The sequence below is a fragment of the Protopterus annectens genome, chromosome 16.part0, assembly GCF_019279795.1.
Source record: "Protopterus annectens isolate FY-2018-M chromosome 16.part0, PAN1.0, whole genome shotgun sequence".
NCBI lineage: Eukaryota > Metazoa > Chordata > Ceratodontiformes > Protopteridae > Protopterus > Protopterus annectens.
Genome location: NC_056750.1, coordinates 864,982,193 through 864,999,010, shown reverse-complemented (window position 1 = coordinate 864,999,010; position 16,818 = coordinate 864,982,193). Strand labels below are relative to the sequence as shown.

Genomic DNA, 16,818 nt, shown 5'->3' with positions numbered 1-16,818 from the left:
CATAACTTTCATTTTTTTTTCTCACTTCATATTGCAATTCCTGTTTGTATTATTTTAACTTATCTTTAATTTTAGAATTATTGTTTATAAAACGTTTTTGTAATACTTTAGCACTTTCCTTTCCTGGCCACCGCTGAAAATGGAAACCTACCCAGGAGGACTTTCCTGGTAATGAAATGTCAATAAAATAAATGGATAACAGCAGGCTAGTGTATGTAGTGATTGTGTTTATGTGTCTTTTTCATATTGATACCCTTTTTGTTCATATGTATGGTTAATCCTCATTTTTATCTGACTTTAGGTGAGTCAGGAAATTCTGGAGCTTCTCCACACCAGTACAGCGAAGGAACAGTCCATTGTGGAAAAGTTCCGCTCAAGGGGTCGAGCACAGGTACAGGAGTTCTGTGACCATGGCACAAAGGAGGAATGCATGAAGGCTAATGAAGAAGAGGGACCATGCAGGAAACTTCACTTCAGGTAAAAAGCTAGAAAGCTGTCATCTAAACAAACCCGATCCTCCTAAACCCATCAGTCATACACTCATGCATTTCTCTTTAACAAGAAAACAGTCCCCTAAACAAACCCTGTTCTGCTAAACCTGTCACTCATACACTCATGTATCACTCTTTAACAAGAAAGCAGTCCCCTGAACAAACCCTGTTCTAAACCAGTCATTCATACACTCCTGTATCGCTCTTTAACTGTAGCAGCAGGCATTCTCTAGTTCCCAAGCCCGATGTAATTTGTGCATCACAGTGGTTGCTAGAGCCTTTCATTCAACTGGCTTTTCATAGTGAAAGCATGTAAATGGTGAAAAACAATGGTGTGTCTGGCATTACCCCACAAGTCAGAGGGCTCAGTCCACACTCAACATTCACACCTTGTAGTACCTCCCAGGTCAGAGGGCTCAGAGGGCTCAGTCCACACTCAACATTCACACCTTGTAGTACCTCCCAGGTCAGAGGGCTCAGTCCACACTCAACCTTCACACCTTGTAGGACCTCCCAGGTCAGAGGGCTCAGTCCACACTCAACATTCACACCTTGTAGTACCCCACAAGTCAGAGGGCTCAGTCCACACTCAACCTTCACACCTTGTAGTACCTCCCAGGTCAGAGGGCTCAGTCCACATTCAACCTTCACACCTTGTAGTACCTCCCAGGTCAGAGGGCTCAGTCCACACTCAACATTCACACCTTGTAGTACCCCACATGTCAGAGGGCTCAGTCCACACTCAACATTCACACCTTGTAGTACCCCACAAGTCAGAGGGCTCAGTCCACACTCAACCTTCACACCTTGTAGTACCCCACAAGTCAGAGGGCTCAGTCCACACTCAACGTTCACACCTTGTAGTACCCCACAAGTCAGAGGGCTCAGTCCACACTCAACCTTCACACCTTGTAGTACCCCACAAGTCAGAGGGCTCAGTCCACACTCAACCTTCACACCTTGTAGTACCCCACAGGTCAGAGGGCTCAGTCCTCACTCAACCTTCACACCTTGTAGTACCTCCCAGGTCAGAGGGTGCCATACAGGCCCAGCCTGCACTCACTGTAGTACCCTACAAGTCAAAGGGCTCAGTCCACATTCAACCTTCAGACCTTGTAGTACCTCCACAAGTCAGAGGGCTGAGTCCACACTCAACCTTCACACCTTGTAGTACCTCCCAGGTCAGAGGGCTCAGTCCACACTCAACCTTCACACCTTGCATTACCCCACAAGTCAGAGGGCTCAGTCCACACTCAACCTTCGCACCTTGTAACACCTCCCAGGTCAGAGGGTGTCATACAGGCCCAACCTGCACTCTCTGTAGTACCCTACAAGTCAAAGGGCTCAGTCCACACTCAACCTTCACACCTTGTAGTACCCCACAAGTCAGAGGGCTCAGTCCACACTCAACCGTCACACCTTGTAGTACCTCCCAGGTCAGAGGGTGCCATACAGGCCCAGCCTGCACTCACTGTAGTACCCTACAAGTCAAAGGGCTCAGTCCACACTCAACCTTCACACCTTGTAGTACCCCCACAGGTCAGAGGGTGCTGTACAGGCACAACCCTCACGCCCTGTCAGAAGGTGTGGTCCGCACACAACCCTCACACCCTCTAATACCCTGCAAGAAAAAGTGTGCAAGTCCAGACACAACCATCACACCCTATAGTACCCCACAGGTTAGATGCTACAGTACTGAAAAAACATTCTACCCTGTAGTACCCCACAATTCAGATGGTGCAGTCCTGAAACAGCCATCTATCCTGTTGTATCCTACAAGTTGGAGGGTGCAGTCATGACATAGCTCTCACACACTACAGGTCTCAGACTGTGCAGTCCAAAACCAACCCTCACACCATGTAGTATCCCACAATTCAGACGAAGCAGCTCAGTGACCAACCTCGCATCCTGCAGTACCTCACAAGTTAGAGGGTGTAATCCAGGCACAATATTCACACCCTGAAATATCCCACAAGCAAAAAGAGGCAGTTTAGACACAGCTCTTACCCTCTGTAGTAGCCCACAAGGCAGAGGGTGCAGTCCAGATATAAGCCTTACACCCTGTAGTACCCCAGAAATCAGAGGGTGAAGTCCAGGCACAACCCTCACAGCCTGTAGTATCCCTAAAGTCAGAGGGTACTATCCCAATGCATCCCTCACTCCCTGTAGATACCCCACAAGACAGAGAGTGCTGTCTAAACACAACCCTCACACCATTTGTAAACTTGAAACTACTTTCCTGCAAACCTACATCTGACCTTTTCCATTCACATAGCTTATTTCCTACAACCATGTAAACAACCTGATGGGACTGCTTTTGTGCAAGATTGTCTCTCTTATCTTTACGCATACCCAAGTAAAGTTAATGTAGCATGTGTCCTTCCTTTGCCATACTCCAGCACACCCTTCCAGCTTCGTACAGTACTTGCAAGGAGGTGGTAGAAGCATGCACAACTGGGTTATTTGGGAAAAGGTTAAGGATGAAAGTAAGGTGCTCTTACAGGAGGGTGGAGATTGTATAAAAACTGCTATCTGAGCTGGTAAACTGAATGGGTTGAAAGGAAGTTGGTAGAAGTGGTGGTTACCAGGAAGGGACGGACATGGTGAGACGAGTCAAATTAAGCTATATTTGTCTTCTGCCTATAGTAACATATGTTTATATGCAACAGCTCTAACCCACTTCAGCATATCACTTTCCAGGTAGTGTTTTTCCTGCTCAGATATTAAATGTTGAATGGTTTAGTACTGACTCATGAGATTCCTGCCTGCAGAAGTGTGACATGCAGTCCAGCTTCCAGAGCTTCTTTATCTTTTCTTTCCTTGAGCCAACAGCTGCCCTCCCACGTGGATATCAGGGTCTCAGTGTTATAAAGGAACACCTGCCACTTCATTTTCTCATCTTTCTTGCCCCATGTCAGTGTTATAAAGGAACACCTGCCACTTCATTTTCTCACCTTTCTTGCCCCAGGTCAGTGTTATAAAGGAACACCTGCCACTTCGTTTTCTCACCTTTCTTGCCCCAGGTCAGTGTTATAAAGGAACACCTGCCACTTCATTTTCTCACCTTTCTTGCCCCAGGTCAGTGTTATAAAGGAACTCCTACTTCATTTTCTCACCTTTCTTGCCCCAGGTCAGTGTTATAAAGGAACACCTGCCACTTCATTTTCTCACCTTTCTTGCCCCAGTTTGAGCGCCCAAAGCCTCATTTGCATCATCAGTCCATCGCCTCAGCCTGCTTCCAGAATTTTCAGATAGGTAACCCACTGGGAAACATTCTTATCTTGTGTTGTAGGCTAATTATAATTAACAGATTATAAATGGATGTAGAGGTCTGATTATTAGAAAATTGATAACTATGTTAGGTGTAGAATGCCAGTCTCTGAGCATTCAGTGTCAGGGCTATCCTCTGCCAAAAGGAAAAAAAGCAGCATCTCCTTAGAGGGATTCTGATAGCATATGTGCTCAAGATGCCCCCCCCCCCAACTATTTACCTGGAGTTAGACAGTGAGGATACCTTATCTGCTGCCATATCCCCAGAGGAGCTCTCATTTGCATTTGCTGTTCATAGAATGAAGAGGATCTTCAGTGGGATGCTGAGGAATTCTCTCTGTTCCAAATTAGATAAAGGAATCTTGTGAGCCTGCTTGAACTCAAACCTCTGGGCATTCCTTAAGTCTTGGAAGCCTGGATGATTCATTTAATAGTGCCTCTTTGAAGCCTGTTTTCCATCCCCTGCTCCCAGGAAGCCAAAACATTTTTATAGGGTCTATGACTTGCAGAAATTTCTGCATAAGAACCCACTGGCTGATCCTCCAGCAGTGTCCATAGATTCCAGCAAGGGATCATGTGTGAATTCAAAAACCTTATTGCCGGTGACATAAAGGGAATAATCCTTGACTGCTTTTGGGGAAAAAACTTGCACTTCTATATACCCTCGCAGTTACAGCTCTTATCATTTCCTCACTCATGATGAAGTTTTAGGAGTCCTTCCATGACTAGTTGAGACAGAAAGTAGAGGGAAGAGTAGAAAAGAAGCTAAAGAGGGAGCCGTGAAGTCGTTAAATCTTGCAGTTTATTCTCACTGATGGGTTCGCAGCTGATCCTCGGCTCTGACATGGCCGATAGCAAAGCTCAAGGTTTGCCAGTAGCTCGAGAGCAAGCCCCTTATCCCATGATGCACTGCTGGAATTACCTCAGATCTAGTTTGCCGCGGTACAGATCTCGGTGTTCCATACCTCGGACCAATATTCAATTCGGACCAATATAGATTCATCTATTTGCAAGTTTAAAAACTTTTTTTCTTGACTTTCTTGATAGGATAGTATATATATGTTGGCTTGTTTTTTTTTCTATAGTGTTGGCCTAAGAGTTGGCCTTGTATTTAATCACATTCTTAGGAGTACTTTGATTGATAGAGTTCTTGAGTGTGTTGTTTCAGTTGTTTAAAATTGTTTAAATTGATAATAGAGATGTCTGACGAGAAAGAGAAGCCACATCCTAAATCTGGCTTCAAAAAATGTCCGGATTGTGGACAAAAAATGTCAGTCACTGACGGGCGTGTTCAATGTGTTTATTGTCTGGGGGCTAAACACCTCCAAGGCTCTTGTAGTATCTGTCACTTCTTTTCCAGGGTACTTTTAGAGAGAAGGAGGAAATTAGTGGATAGGGGTTTACTTCAGCACCCTTTCTCCGAAGCACTGGGTGACCAGGATTGTGCTAGTAGATCCTCAAAGTCTTCCAAGTCTTCAGGTGACTCAAAAGCATTGAAAAAAGCTAAAAAAATGGAGGGTGTAGGGTCATCGGTTCCACTGTCCTCAGAACCGAGTATCCCTTCTGTTCGGAGCCAGCTCACAGCTTTGGAGCCAGTTTCTGAGATTCCCTCATCTCCTCTGCTCCAATCAGCACCCTCGGTGCACTTGAAGTCTTATGTCAGCCTCTCCAATCTGGATGATATGGACCGGTTGGTGCAGAAGCTTTTATGGGCACCAGGCCTAGCCAAATTGTTGTCGGCTCCGACGCCTTTGTCGAAGCCAAAGACCATTAACCCGGACTTGACTACTCCTCCTCCAAGCCGTACTGGACTTTTGGAGCTGAAGGAGACCGACCTGGTGGTTGTTGAGCCTGTGGATTCGAGACCTGCACTGGTGTTATCAGTTTCATCTACTCGATTGTCCTTGGTGCCGACTGGGGACTCTAGGAGCCGACACTCTCTTGTCGGTTCCGGGGAGGATATTCATACCGATTTGTCGGTGCCGACTCTTCCTCTCGGGGCTTCGGCTCGGATGAGCTCAGCTCCTACCTCCAGCTAGGAGCCCATGGCCTCGGTGCAAGAGGATCGGACGGTCCCTTCGGATCCATCTACCCCTTCTCGTCAGAGCCATGGTGTGTTTGATGCCATGAGGAGAGTCCTGTCTCCAGAGACATCATCAGCATCAGGTCTGACTTCCTCCTCCCCTCAAGCACCTGTGTTCACTCCTGCTTCTACCGGTCCACCCAAGCATAGAAGCCCTGAGCCTCAAGTAGCCCCACAGGGCACCCCCTGCTCTTCTGAGACCTCCCCAGATCCCCCCACTGAGGAGGTACCCAGGAAGAGACTGTGCAAGAGGAGGCATCTGGACTCCCCACAGGAGTTTTTGACATCTGACACTGACTTGGATGAGTCAGAAGGGTCCCCTCAATCCCCCTCTGAGGATATCTCCTTTGCGGAGATATTAGAGATCCTTAATCAGAGGGGCGGTTGGCAGTCCAAAAGCCCTAGTGAAGATGTCAGTGCTCTTGAAGGCTTTCAGGTCTCAACCTTCCACTTCTTGGGTGTCTCTGCCTTATGATGAGCTCATTGAGCTGATCTTTCGTAAGGTGTGGGAGTCTCCAGAGGCCATGGAACCTGTCCCTTGGAAGCCAAATGAGTTCATCTCTGCCCCAGTGGACAAAGTCTTTTTGACTAAGGGAGTGCCTGTTGATGCCATGGTGGTGGCTGCAGCCACCAAAAAGGAAACGTCTGAGATGTCCTCATCTATCCATCCTCCTAACAGAGATTCTAGGATCATGGATAGATATGGGAAACACATGTTTAGTTCAGCGACCTTTTCCCTTCGATCACTGAACTATTTAACCCATTTTACAAGACTACAAAGATATCTCCTGAAAGAGCTAGGAGATGCTCTCCAGGGTACGGTAGCTGCAGGGGTTGCCGACAAAGTCAACACACAGCTCGCTACCCTAAACTTGATTGTGAACTCGTCCATGCATCTCGTATCTTATGCAGCTGATGGTTCGAGTAGAGCCACTAGTTCAGGCATTGCTCTGCATAGACAAGCCTGGTTGCATCTCTGTTCCTTTGCGGAGCCTTTCAAGTCTTCCTTTATCAACACCCCATTTGATGGCTCATCCCTGTTTGAGCCCAAGGTAAAGGAAACTCTAACCAGGTGTGAGCAGGAAGGCAAGACTCTATCTGCCGTTGGAGTCCATTTTTCTACCCCTACTCGGCCCTATCCCAAGGGCCCTAAGGGCGGAATGATATGGTTTCAAAAAGCACAGGGAGCCTTTCCGGACACATGTGGAGAAACCCCCTCTAGAGGCAGAGGAGGGGGTTACAATGGAAGACGCCACCCGCATGGCAGGGGAGATCCGCAACAGCAGGGTGACCTAGGCCAGTTCTCTGATCAGCCCTACCAACGCTCCTGAAAGGAGACCCAGCTGTCTGGCTCTGGAGGCAGTCAGGGGCGATCGCTTATATTTGTACCCAGAAGCCTGGCTAAGCATAACGTCTGATACCTGGGTACAAAGCATCATTTCCAGAGGGTATTTCATACTGTTCTGTTCCCCTCCCACTCCTGTAAACATAATCCCGGATGTTCCACCCAGTCTCAGGGAACAAGCAACTATAGAGGTCCGCAAGTTGCTAGAAAAAGAGTCATCTAGCCAGTCCCAGCAGACCAAGCTGGATTCGTAACTTACTCAAGATTCTTTTTGGTTCCAAAGAAAACAGGGGACTGGAGACCCATCTTGGACCTCAGCAGACTCAACCAATTTGTAAAAAAAAAGAGAAGTTCCAAATGGTCACGCTTCAGGTCATTCTTCCCTTTCTAGGGAAAGGCAATTGGATGTGCTCCATCGATCTCAAGGACAGGTACTACCACATAAAGATGGACAGATGCTCCAGAGATCACCTGCATTTCTGGCTGGGAGCCACTCATTACCAGTTTCGAGCCCTACATTTTGGTCTCACTACAACCCCCCAGAGTGTTCACCAAATGCATGGGCAGTAGTCACGGCTCACCTGAGGCATCTAGGATTCCAGTTGTTTCCATGTATAGATGAATGGCTCCTCACCGCTACCACCAGGCATCAATTGATTCAGGCAACACAATCCACTCTGACACTCTGACACCACTTGGGTATTACAGTCAACTTCGAAAAGTCTGCCTTGTTGCCATCGCAGCATACCATCTTTATAGGAGCAGAGTTGGATACCTCCACCACCACTCTACGTCTTCCAGTCGAAAAGGTCTCAGTTCTTGACCGACACGTCAACTCATTGGTGTCAAAGAACAGAGCTACAGCCGCATAGGTCTTGAAGGTACTAGGTTTGATGGCGGCAGCAATTCTAGCCATTCTACTCGCAAGGATGCTTATGCAAATTCTTCAATGGCTCCTGTTCGCTCAACGGTCTTACCAGAAATTACCAATGAACCATATGATTCTCATCACAAATTCTTGCAAGAGAGACCTTCGGTGGTGGTTGACGTCTCTTCATGTCACAATAGGAAGACCCTTTGTGCTTCTTCCTCCAGTAGCCAGTGTGATCAAGGACGCTTCCCTGGTAGGGTGGGGTGGGGCATTTTCAGGGAAAGACTGCCCAAGGCACATGGACGGATCAAGAGTCACATCTGCATATCAGTGTTCTGGAGTTGAGAGCAGTACTACTGGCATTGCAGTAGTTCCAGAACTCTCTTCCTCTAGGGACAATTGCAATTCAGACAAACAACATGTCAGTGGTCTGGTACTTGAACAAACAGGGTGGAAACAAGTCTTGTCCCCTTTGTCGAGAAGCCCTCAGGGTATGGCAATAGGCTTTGTCATCCCAGCATTTTGCGTTAGCAACACACATCCTGGGGAAATCCAATATGATAGCGGACAAGCTGAGCAGGGCAATCCTGTTGCCTCACGAGTCGTCTCTCAACCAACTCGTTGCGGACTTGATTTTCCGCAAATGAGGCCAGCCTTGCTGCGACCTCTTTGCCAGTCACATCAATACCAAATGCAGAAGCTACTTTGCCCTAATACCACCCCCGGGACATCCCCCAAGAGATGCACTCGTACACAATTGGCCTCCGAGTCTCCTATATGCATTCCCACCAATTCCATTGATACTCAGGTTTTTACAGAAAGCAAAATCACTGGGAAGGACTGTTATCCTCATAGCCCCCCCATTGGCTTCGACAGATTTGGTTCACTTTCTTCACCATCATCTGCTGGAGGATCCATGGATCCTGGTCCCAGTTCCAGACCTCCTGACACACCCATCAGGGTACCTCCATCCTTCTTTGCAGTCTCTAAAGCTGACGGCTTGGCTGATCCACTTCCCCAAATAGCCAGGCTTCATTCACTCTCAGATGACACAAGGCAAATTCTGTTGTCTTCTCATAAGCCATCCACCAGAAAAGTATATCGCAGTAAGTGGAAAAGGTTCTCCATTTGGGCCAGTATACAAAAAATTGACCCTTTCCAAGCTCCTCTGTCGTCCATTCTAGAGTTTTTGACAATGATTTTTAAGGAAGGAGCAACAGCTGCCACAGTTCGGGTTCAGTTAGCCGCCATGTCAGATTTCCGCCTTGGATTCGATGGGTTAAATATTATGGCCCATAAGATGTCCTTCATGGATGCATCTGCAGTCATAACAAGTGGGTTGTCCTGTCGTCAGGCAGCCCTGCAGTCGGCCGGATTCCAAAGTCCGGGTCCGGCTTCGGCTGATGTCGCACTCCACCCGACGTCATCTCTGTTGGTCTTCGGGTATAAAAGCATCAGCCGACGCCATTTTCCTCAGTCTTTCTTGCCGCGTGGCGCCCGAAGCAGAAGCTGTTCGCAAGTGCCGGTCGGTCGGACCCAGAGATTACTTCTACCGAATACTACTTCGAAGACTTCTAAAGCTAAGTACCCCGTTGGGGACTCTTTCTTGCCTCAGCCGATGTCAGAAAAAGTTAACAATTGTTTAACCTGTGGGAAACAAATACCTCATAAAGATTTCCACTCTTACTGTCTGCCTTGTTTAGGCCCAGCCCACGACGTAGCAGCCTGCTCGGCCTGTGCCTCTTTCAACCGACGAACGCTTAGGCGTCGGTCGGAGTTTGCAGAACAGTTTTTCGGTTCTGATTTTGCGTACATTATGCCGTCGGATCCTCCGACTACCCCCAAAAAACGCAAAGATAAAGACCGACACTCGCGGTCCGCGGTTTCGGCGAAACCACGGTAAAGCAAATCATGAGTGTCTCGGTTTCGGCTGAAACCGAGAAAACTGATCAAAGTACAGCTGAACCTATTCTTACAACTGAGGCCCCTGCTACAACTCTTGAATCGACCTCAGAAATTTTACCCACTACGGTGGTTGACTTATCAGACACCATTCCCTTGGATGTCTCTACCCCAGCACGTGGTGCTGCTAGGCCTCCTGCTGCCATGTCCATTAAGGCCTTCGCCAGGGCTAAAGCAGCCAAGACTTCTAAAACAGTGCCTGTTAAACCCCCACATCCAGGCCCTCTTCTAGTTCTCAAATGCTTTCTTTGGCAGAAGATTTAATTTCTTTAATTAGAGGATCTCAATCTCACCCAGACAGGGCCTCTCAGCCCCAGAGAAGAGACCTAGGGCAGAGCCCCTGAGCCAGTGTCTTCTGATGATTCTGCTGATGAATCAGACATAACTGACCAGCCTGAGGCTCCCTTCTCCAATTTTGAAGATTCTGATGCTGAAGAATCCATTCCAGCTGCTTCCCCACCAGAAGAATTCTCCTTTGGGGAAACCTTGCATGCCATGCGAGAACAGTTCCAATGGCAGCAACAGGATTTTTCAGACTCCAGAAAAAGACTTAGGACCTTTCTGCACCTCCCACAACACAGGCCCTTAGCTATACCTCCTGTTCTCTCTGTGGTGGATGATGCTTTCAATGATGTTTGCTCCGCTCCAGATTCTTTACCCCCAGCCCCTGCCAAACCAGACAGATTTTACAGGGTGCCAGATACTCATCACCACCTTTATAAGGCCCCACTTGCAGATCCAGAAACTATATCCCAGGGTCCCAAGGCAGTAGCAGCGACCACAGCTAAAACCCTATTCCTTCTGAAAGGGAAGCAAGGTCATTAGACAGATGGGGTAAAAGGTCTACACTTCAGCTACTCTCTCAGCTAGAGCTTTAAACTGTCAGTTTCACATGATACAATACCAAGAGTTTATGCTTGATCAGTTAACTAAAAACTGACCACTGATGAATCTCTTGATAAGAAATATGTATTAGAGATGGTAAATAACATACAACAGGTTAGCAACCATTCCCTAAAATGTGGCTATGATGCACTGGAGGCTTCATTTAGATCAGCCATGACAGGCACAGTGATAAGAAGGCATGCATGGCTAAAGAACAAGCTTTACCGGATCATGTTAAAGCTAAGTTGCTAGATGCTCCTATGGACAAGACAAGTTTGTTTGGTACACCTGCCCAGCAGGTTATGAAGAAAATGGAAGAAAAGGCAAAATCTGTTCAAACTGTTAAAGATTTCTTGCAGGTTCAACCCCAAGGTTTAGCAGGAACTGGCCTGCCAAAATTGGTCCTTTCCTGACTCCACAAAATTTCAAAGGGGCAGGAATAGACGCTCCAGAGGTAGAAACCAATCCAGAGGAGGTGCCTACAGAGGACGACAGTGGCAAGGTAACAACAGAGGCAGACACAGCCACTGCCACTACATCAGCACAACCACAGTGACTTAATCCTAAATCCGCCTACCAGGGAACAAATAGCAGCTCCTCTAGGCGGAAAGTTAACCTTATTTTCAAAGAACTGGCACTACATAACAAAAGACAAGTGGATTTTACAAACCATAGATCAAGGTTACCGGTTTCACTTCCACACTTTACCAGTCAAAAGAGGAATGCCAAACCTACCTCCAAATCAAAAACAGAGGCTCTACGCCAGATAATGGAGTTAGCAAACATGAGAGCTGTGGAAAGAGTGCCAACAGCAGACCAAGGAAAGGGTTCTACTCCAGACTATTCCTAGTTCCAAGAAAGGAAAAAGTTGGAGACCAATTCTCGACCTGTCCACCTTAAATACATACATCATTGTCCCAAAATTCAAAATGCTGACCCTACAGCAACTTCTTCCCATGCTGGGCAAGGAGTCTTGGCTGGTAACTCTAGATCTCAAGGAGGCATACCTGCACGTCCCCATTCGACCAATCTGCAGAAGATACCTCAGATTTCTTGCAGGATCAGAGCACTATCAATTCTCAGCATTGCCCTTTGGCTTATCTACTGCCCAGAGTATTCACAAAATGCCTGGCATCAGTAATCGCCCATTGCAGACTACAGGGAATTCAAATTTACCCATACCTGGACGACTGCCTGCTACAAGGGGACAACAAAAGCAAGCTGACAACAGATTTACAAAGGGTCATTTACTTGCTACAAGGACTGGGATACACAGTCAATTTACAAAAGTCAAGGCTGATACCATCCCAAACAAGGACGTTCTTGGGCTGAATTGGACACAGTACAACAAATGGCATTCCTGACTACAGAAAAACAAAAGAACTTCCTCTTTACTTCTTGGCACTAACAAAACTGAACAAGTTAACAGCAAGAAAAGTTCTGCAGGCCTTGGGCTTCATGGCATCATGCATAATCTTGGTCCCATTTGCCAGACTACATATGAGGAAACTACAGTGGTACCTAAAGAATTTATGGTCCCAACACAGACACAGTCTAGAAACAGAAATCCCACTAATTCCATGCTTAAAACAGGAGTTCCTATGGTGGGCTCAGGCATGCCAGTCAAACCCAGGCCTACCCTTTCGCAGATGTCAACCAAGCCAGACCATCACAACAGACGCTTCAGACCTAGGATGGGGGGCCCACATGCTGGACAAATGCGTGCAAGGATTGTGGACACAGGATCAACTTCGCCTGCACATCAATCTAAAAGAAATGCTGGCAGTAAAACTGGCAATCCAGAAGTTCAAACCATTTCTCAAAGAGGGCCAGTTGATGATAAGGACAGACAACACCACAGTTATGTGGTACATCAACAAACAGGGAGGCACTCATTCATACCCCCTATGCAGAATGACCTTGGAGCTGTGGACCCTGGCACTCAGCTACAACATTCAGTTACAGGCAATATTTGTACCGGGGAAAGACAATACTCTAGCAGACATATTAAGCAGAACCACTTGGATGCCCACGAATGGAAACTGCACCGGACATCTTCAAGACCATCTCAAAGAAATGGGGAATGCCACAGATAGACCTATTCGCATCACCTCTCAATCACCAGCTCAAAAATTCTGCACAAGGACATTCCACCCACTAGCATGGAAAGTGGACTCACTCTCCTTCAACTGGAAAGGCCTAACAGCATATGCATTCCCACCTCTTCCTTTGATACACAAGGTACTACTAAAAATCAAGGAAGAACGTCCAAGGATAATCCTGATAGCTCCAAACTGGCCAAGACAGCACTGGTACCCACTACTGAAGAGCATGTCTCGAACAAAATGTGGCCAATACCTCTGATGCCTTTCCTGTTAACTCAGAACAACTACAGCATCATACATCCAAACCTCATAACGCTGCAACTGCCTGCATGGAACATCACATAACAGCAGCTAATCCAGAACTTTCCCAAAGAGTTAAAGACATTATTCTTGAAGCACGCAGACCTTCAACAAGAAGGAACTATGCTGGGAAATGGAAAAGGTTTGTCATTTGGAGTGCGGAAAGAGGAAAAGATGTGTCAAACATAGATATGCCTAACATTCTGGAGTATCTGGCGAACTTCTTCATTCAGGCCTGTCCTACTCCTCCATCAAGATACATGCATCAGCTATTTCAGCAGAATACAGCTTTGATCCACCTGTTTTTAGCACCCTTTGCTCAGGCAGTTCCTCAGAGGAATCAAGAATGTAAAACCTCCAAGGAAACCACCATTACCAGCTTGGGATTTAAACTTTGTGCTAGAAAAGTTGACACTATCACCCTTTGAACCAGCAGCAACAGCAGACCTACAACACCTGTCATGGAAAACTGCTTTCCTACTGGCAATAACTTCAGCAAGGAGGGTTTCAGAACTACAGGCCTTAATGGCAGTGCAACCCTTCCTAATCTTCCACCAAGATAGAGTGTCCATGAGGACTAATCCTACATTTATGCCCAAGGTGGTATCCAGAGTGTCTTTGAACCAGGCAATCCACCTACCTACCTTCTTTCCCAACCCACAAAACAGAGGGAAAGAATACTGCATACCTTGGATGTACATACACGGCTACGCTACTACTTGGACAGAACAAAAAACAGCAGAAAGACTGACCAACTTTTTGTAGCCTATGCAACAGGAAGGGAAGGAAAAGCTATTTCCAAACAGACAATCTCCAAATGGATAGGAAACTGCATACGTTACTGTTACTCCTTCCATGGAAAACCAATTCCACAGAACATAAGACCTCATTCTACAAGGGCAACAGCCACTACCACAGCCTTCTTACGAGGAGTGGCAACCAAAGACATTATTGAGGCGGCTACTTGGACCTCCGTGCATACATTTGCCAAGCATTATAATTTGCCTCTTTATTCCAGATCCCGAGCAGGGTTTGCCACTGCTGTACTGCAAGGGATCCTAAACACACCATAATCTACTTTTATCCTCCTCCCCTTGTTGGCTATGGTATTCTACCCACTTGTTATGACTGCAGATGCATCCATGAAGGACATAGTACAGTTTTGTACCTACCATAAATGTAGATGTCCGAACTGGATAGCATCTGCAGTCAGGATTACCTCCTCCTTCCCTCTGTGGTACTCCTAGGGTGTTTACCCTCCTAATAGCTAGCTGTTGGGGGGGAGTCTTTTATGGTGTATTTGTTTGTATATATGTACATATATGTTTATTGTTGTGTTTACCTCTATCTATTTGGAAACATTGGCATCTATCCAAATTTTTAGCATGCAAGAGGGCTACTGGCATCTGGGGCAAGAAACACTGAGGAAAATGGCGTCGGCTGATGCTTTTATACCCGAAGACCAACAGAGATGACGTCGGGTGGAGTGCGACATCAGCCGAAGCCGGACCCGGACTTTGGAATCCGGCCGACTGCAGGGCTGCCTGACGACAGGACAACCCACTTGTTATGACTGCAGATGCTATCCAGTTCGGACATCTACATTTATGGTAGGTACAAAACTGTACTTTATCTAAGGTTTTTCTCAGAGGTATTTTTCACATGAGACGATCTGTCATAATCCCTTATTCTCCCTGGAATTTGAATTTTTATGCTGTCTCAAATAATTCTTCCCCCCATCGAACCAGCATCACCTTGTGATCTCAAGTTTTTGTCCTGGAAAACTATTTTTCTAGTGGCCATTACTTCTACCCGCAGAGTGTCAGAACTTAAAGCATTATCTATCAGACCTCCTTATATAATTTTCCATGCTGATAGAGTATCTCTCAGGACAAACCCCTCCTTTTTGCCTAAAGTCTGTTCTGAGTCCAATATCAATCAGGTCATTGAGTTGCTAGTCTTTTTTTCCCAACCATTTCAACAAGTTGGAATACATGCTGCACAAACTTGACGTACACAGACAGCTCAGATTTTTATCTCAATAGAACTAAGGATATTAGAAAATCAGATCAACTCTTTGTATCCTTTTCGGAGGCCAGAAAAGGTAGACCAGTGGCTAAAACAACCCTTTCAAAACGGTTATCAGATTGTATCTCATTTGTTCATGCAAATGCTAACATAGCTTTGCCACACAAAGCAAAGGTTCATTCAACCAGGGCCATTTCTACGTCTTCTGCCTTTCAAGCTAAATTGCCCCTTGATAACATTTGTGCTGCAACCTCATACCTTTATCACTCTTTATAAAGTAGCTAAGGCTTCCAGGGACAGGTCTTCCTTTGGTTCCACGGTACTGAAGAATGTATTCCCATGAGTCGCCCAGGATTGCGGTTGCTAGGGACGCTACCCATCGGTGAGAATAAACTGAGATTTAACAACTTCACATAAAGAAGTTATGTACTCACCATAACCTTCCATGTGAGTTGTTTATCTCGTCTTTATTCTCACTTTCCTCCCTTCATCCCCCTCCTGGCTGACAGTTGACCTAGAGTTCTAGTATCATCCTGGTTATTCAATACTACTACTTCCTTCTTGGGGAGTGCTCTCCTTACAGGGGTATATATACACGCAGCAAACAAGATCTGAGGTAATTCCAGCAGTGAATCATGGGATAAGGGGCTTGGTCTTGAGCTACTGGCAAACCTTGAACTTTACTGTCGGCTGTGTTGGAGCCGAGGATCGGCTCCGAACCCATTAGTGAGAATAAAGGTGAGATAAACAACTCACATGGAACATTATGCTGAGTACATAACTTCTTTTTTCTTGACCTATGTAACTCCAGATGTTCATTGTTCGACTACTGCTGCAGTAACCTTTGCAATACGGGTATAGCTAAGGATGTAACAGCTGGCCAGCTTCCAAAGCTTAAGGGCACCTTCTTGTATCCAAACTGTGACCATCTCATGCAGACCTGAAGAAAAATGTGGTTTGGGTGCCAAGCCCTCCCGAGCTTTCCTGATGCCAAACTCACACTTTTTGTGAGCATGTGAGGACTGACAGTCTACTAATGTTGTTCTGTTGCTGGGTAGATGAATTCCCTTCATGGGGAAAAAATCTCCACATCTTGTTTGTATGACGAAAAGTGAATTTTTCTGTGAAAACTGTGTTTTTATATACTCTCTCTTGACTGTTAGTAACTTTTTAACATGAGTTTTACTTTTAACTTTTTACTTTTAAGGAAAAAAGTTGTTAATACTTAAGTACCATTCCTTCTAATATTCACCAAGTGTCTGAACATGCTCTAAACAGTGTGTTTGATTGTACAGGTACTGTGGGTAGGGTCACTGCTACTACTACTGTCTTAGAAGTATGTCTGGGTACTTAACCAAACATTTGCAGATGAAGTTAAATGTGAGATTTTGAAGTCTGCTTTAAGTAAAGAAGCTGTGATTGCTCCTTCTGCTACTCGGGTACTTGTATAATATGATAAAAGGGAAATTAGTTCAGGC

General features: G+C 46.1%; 1 protein-coding gene across 2 annotated transcripts in view; it reads left to right on the top strand.

The window, feature by feature from the left end:
• The window catches only part of METTL3 (methyltransferase 3, N6-adenosine-methyltransferase complex catalytic subunit), a 1,113,102-nt gene that overhangs the window by 199,575 nt on the left and 896,709 nt on the right, over window positions 1-16,818 (top strand). For both annotated transcript variants that reach the window (XM_044058241.1, XM_044058240.1), the window contains exon 4: window positions 302-477. In XM_044058241.1, coding sequence (XP_043914176.1) covers window positions 302-477 — 176 coding nt within the window. The remainder of the gene's footprint in view (window positions 1-301; window positions 478-16,818) is intronic.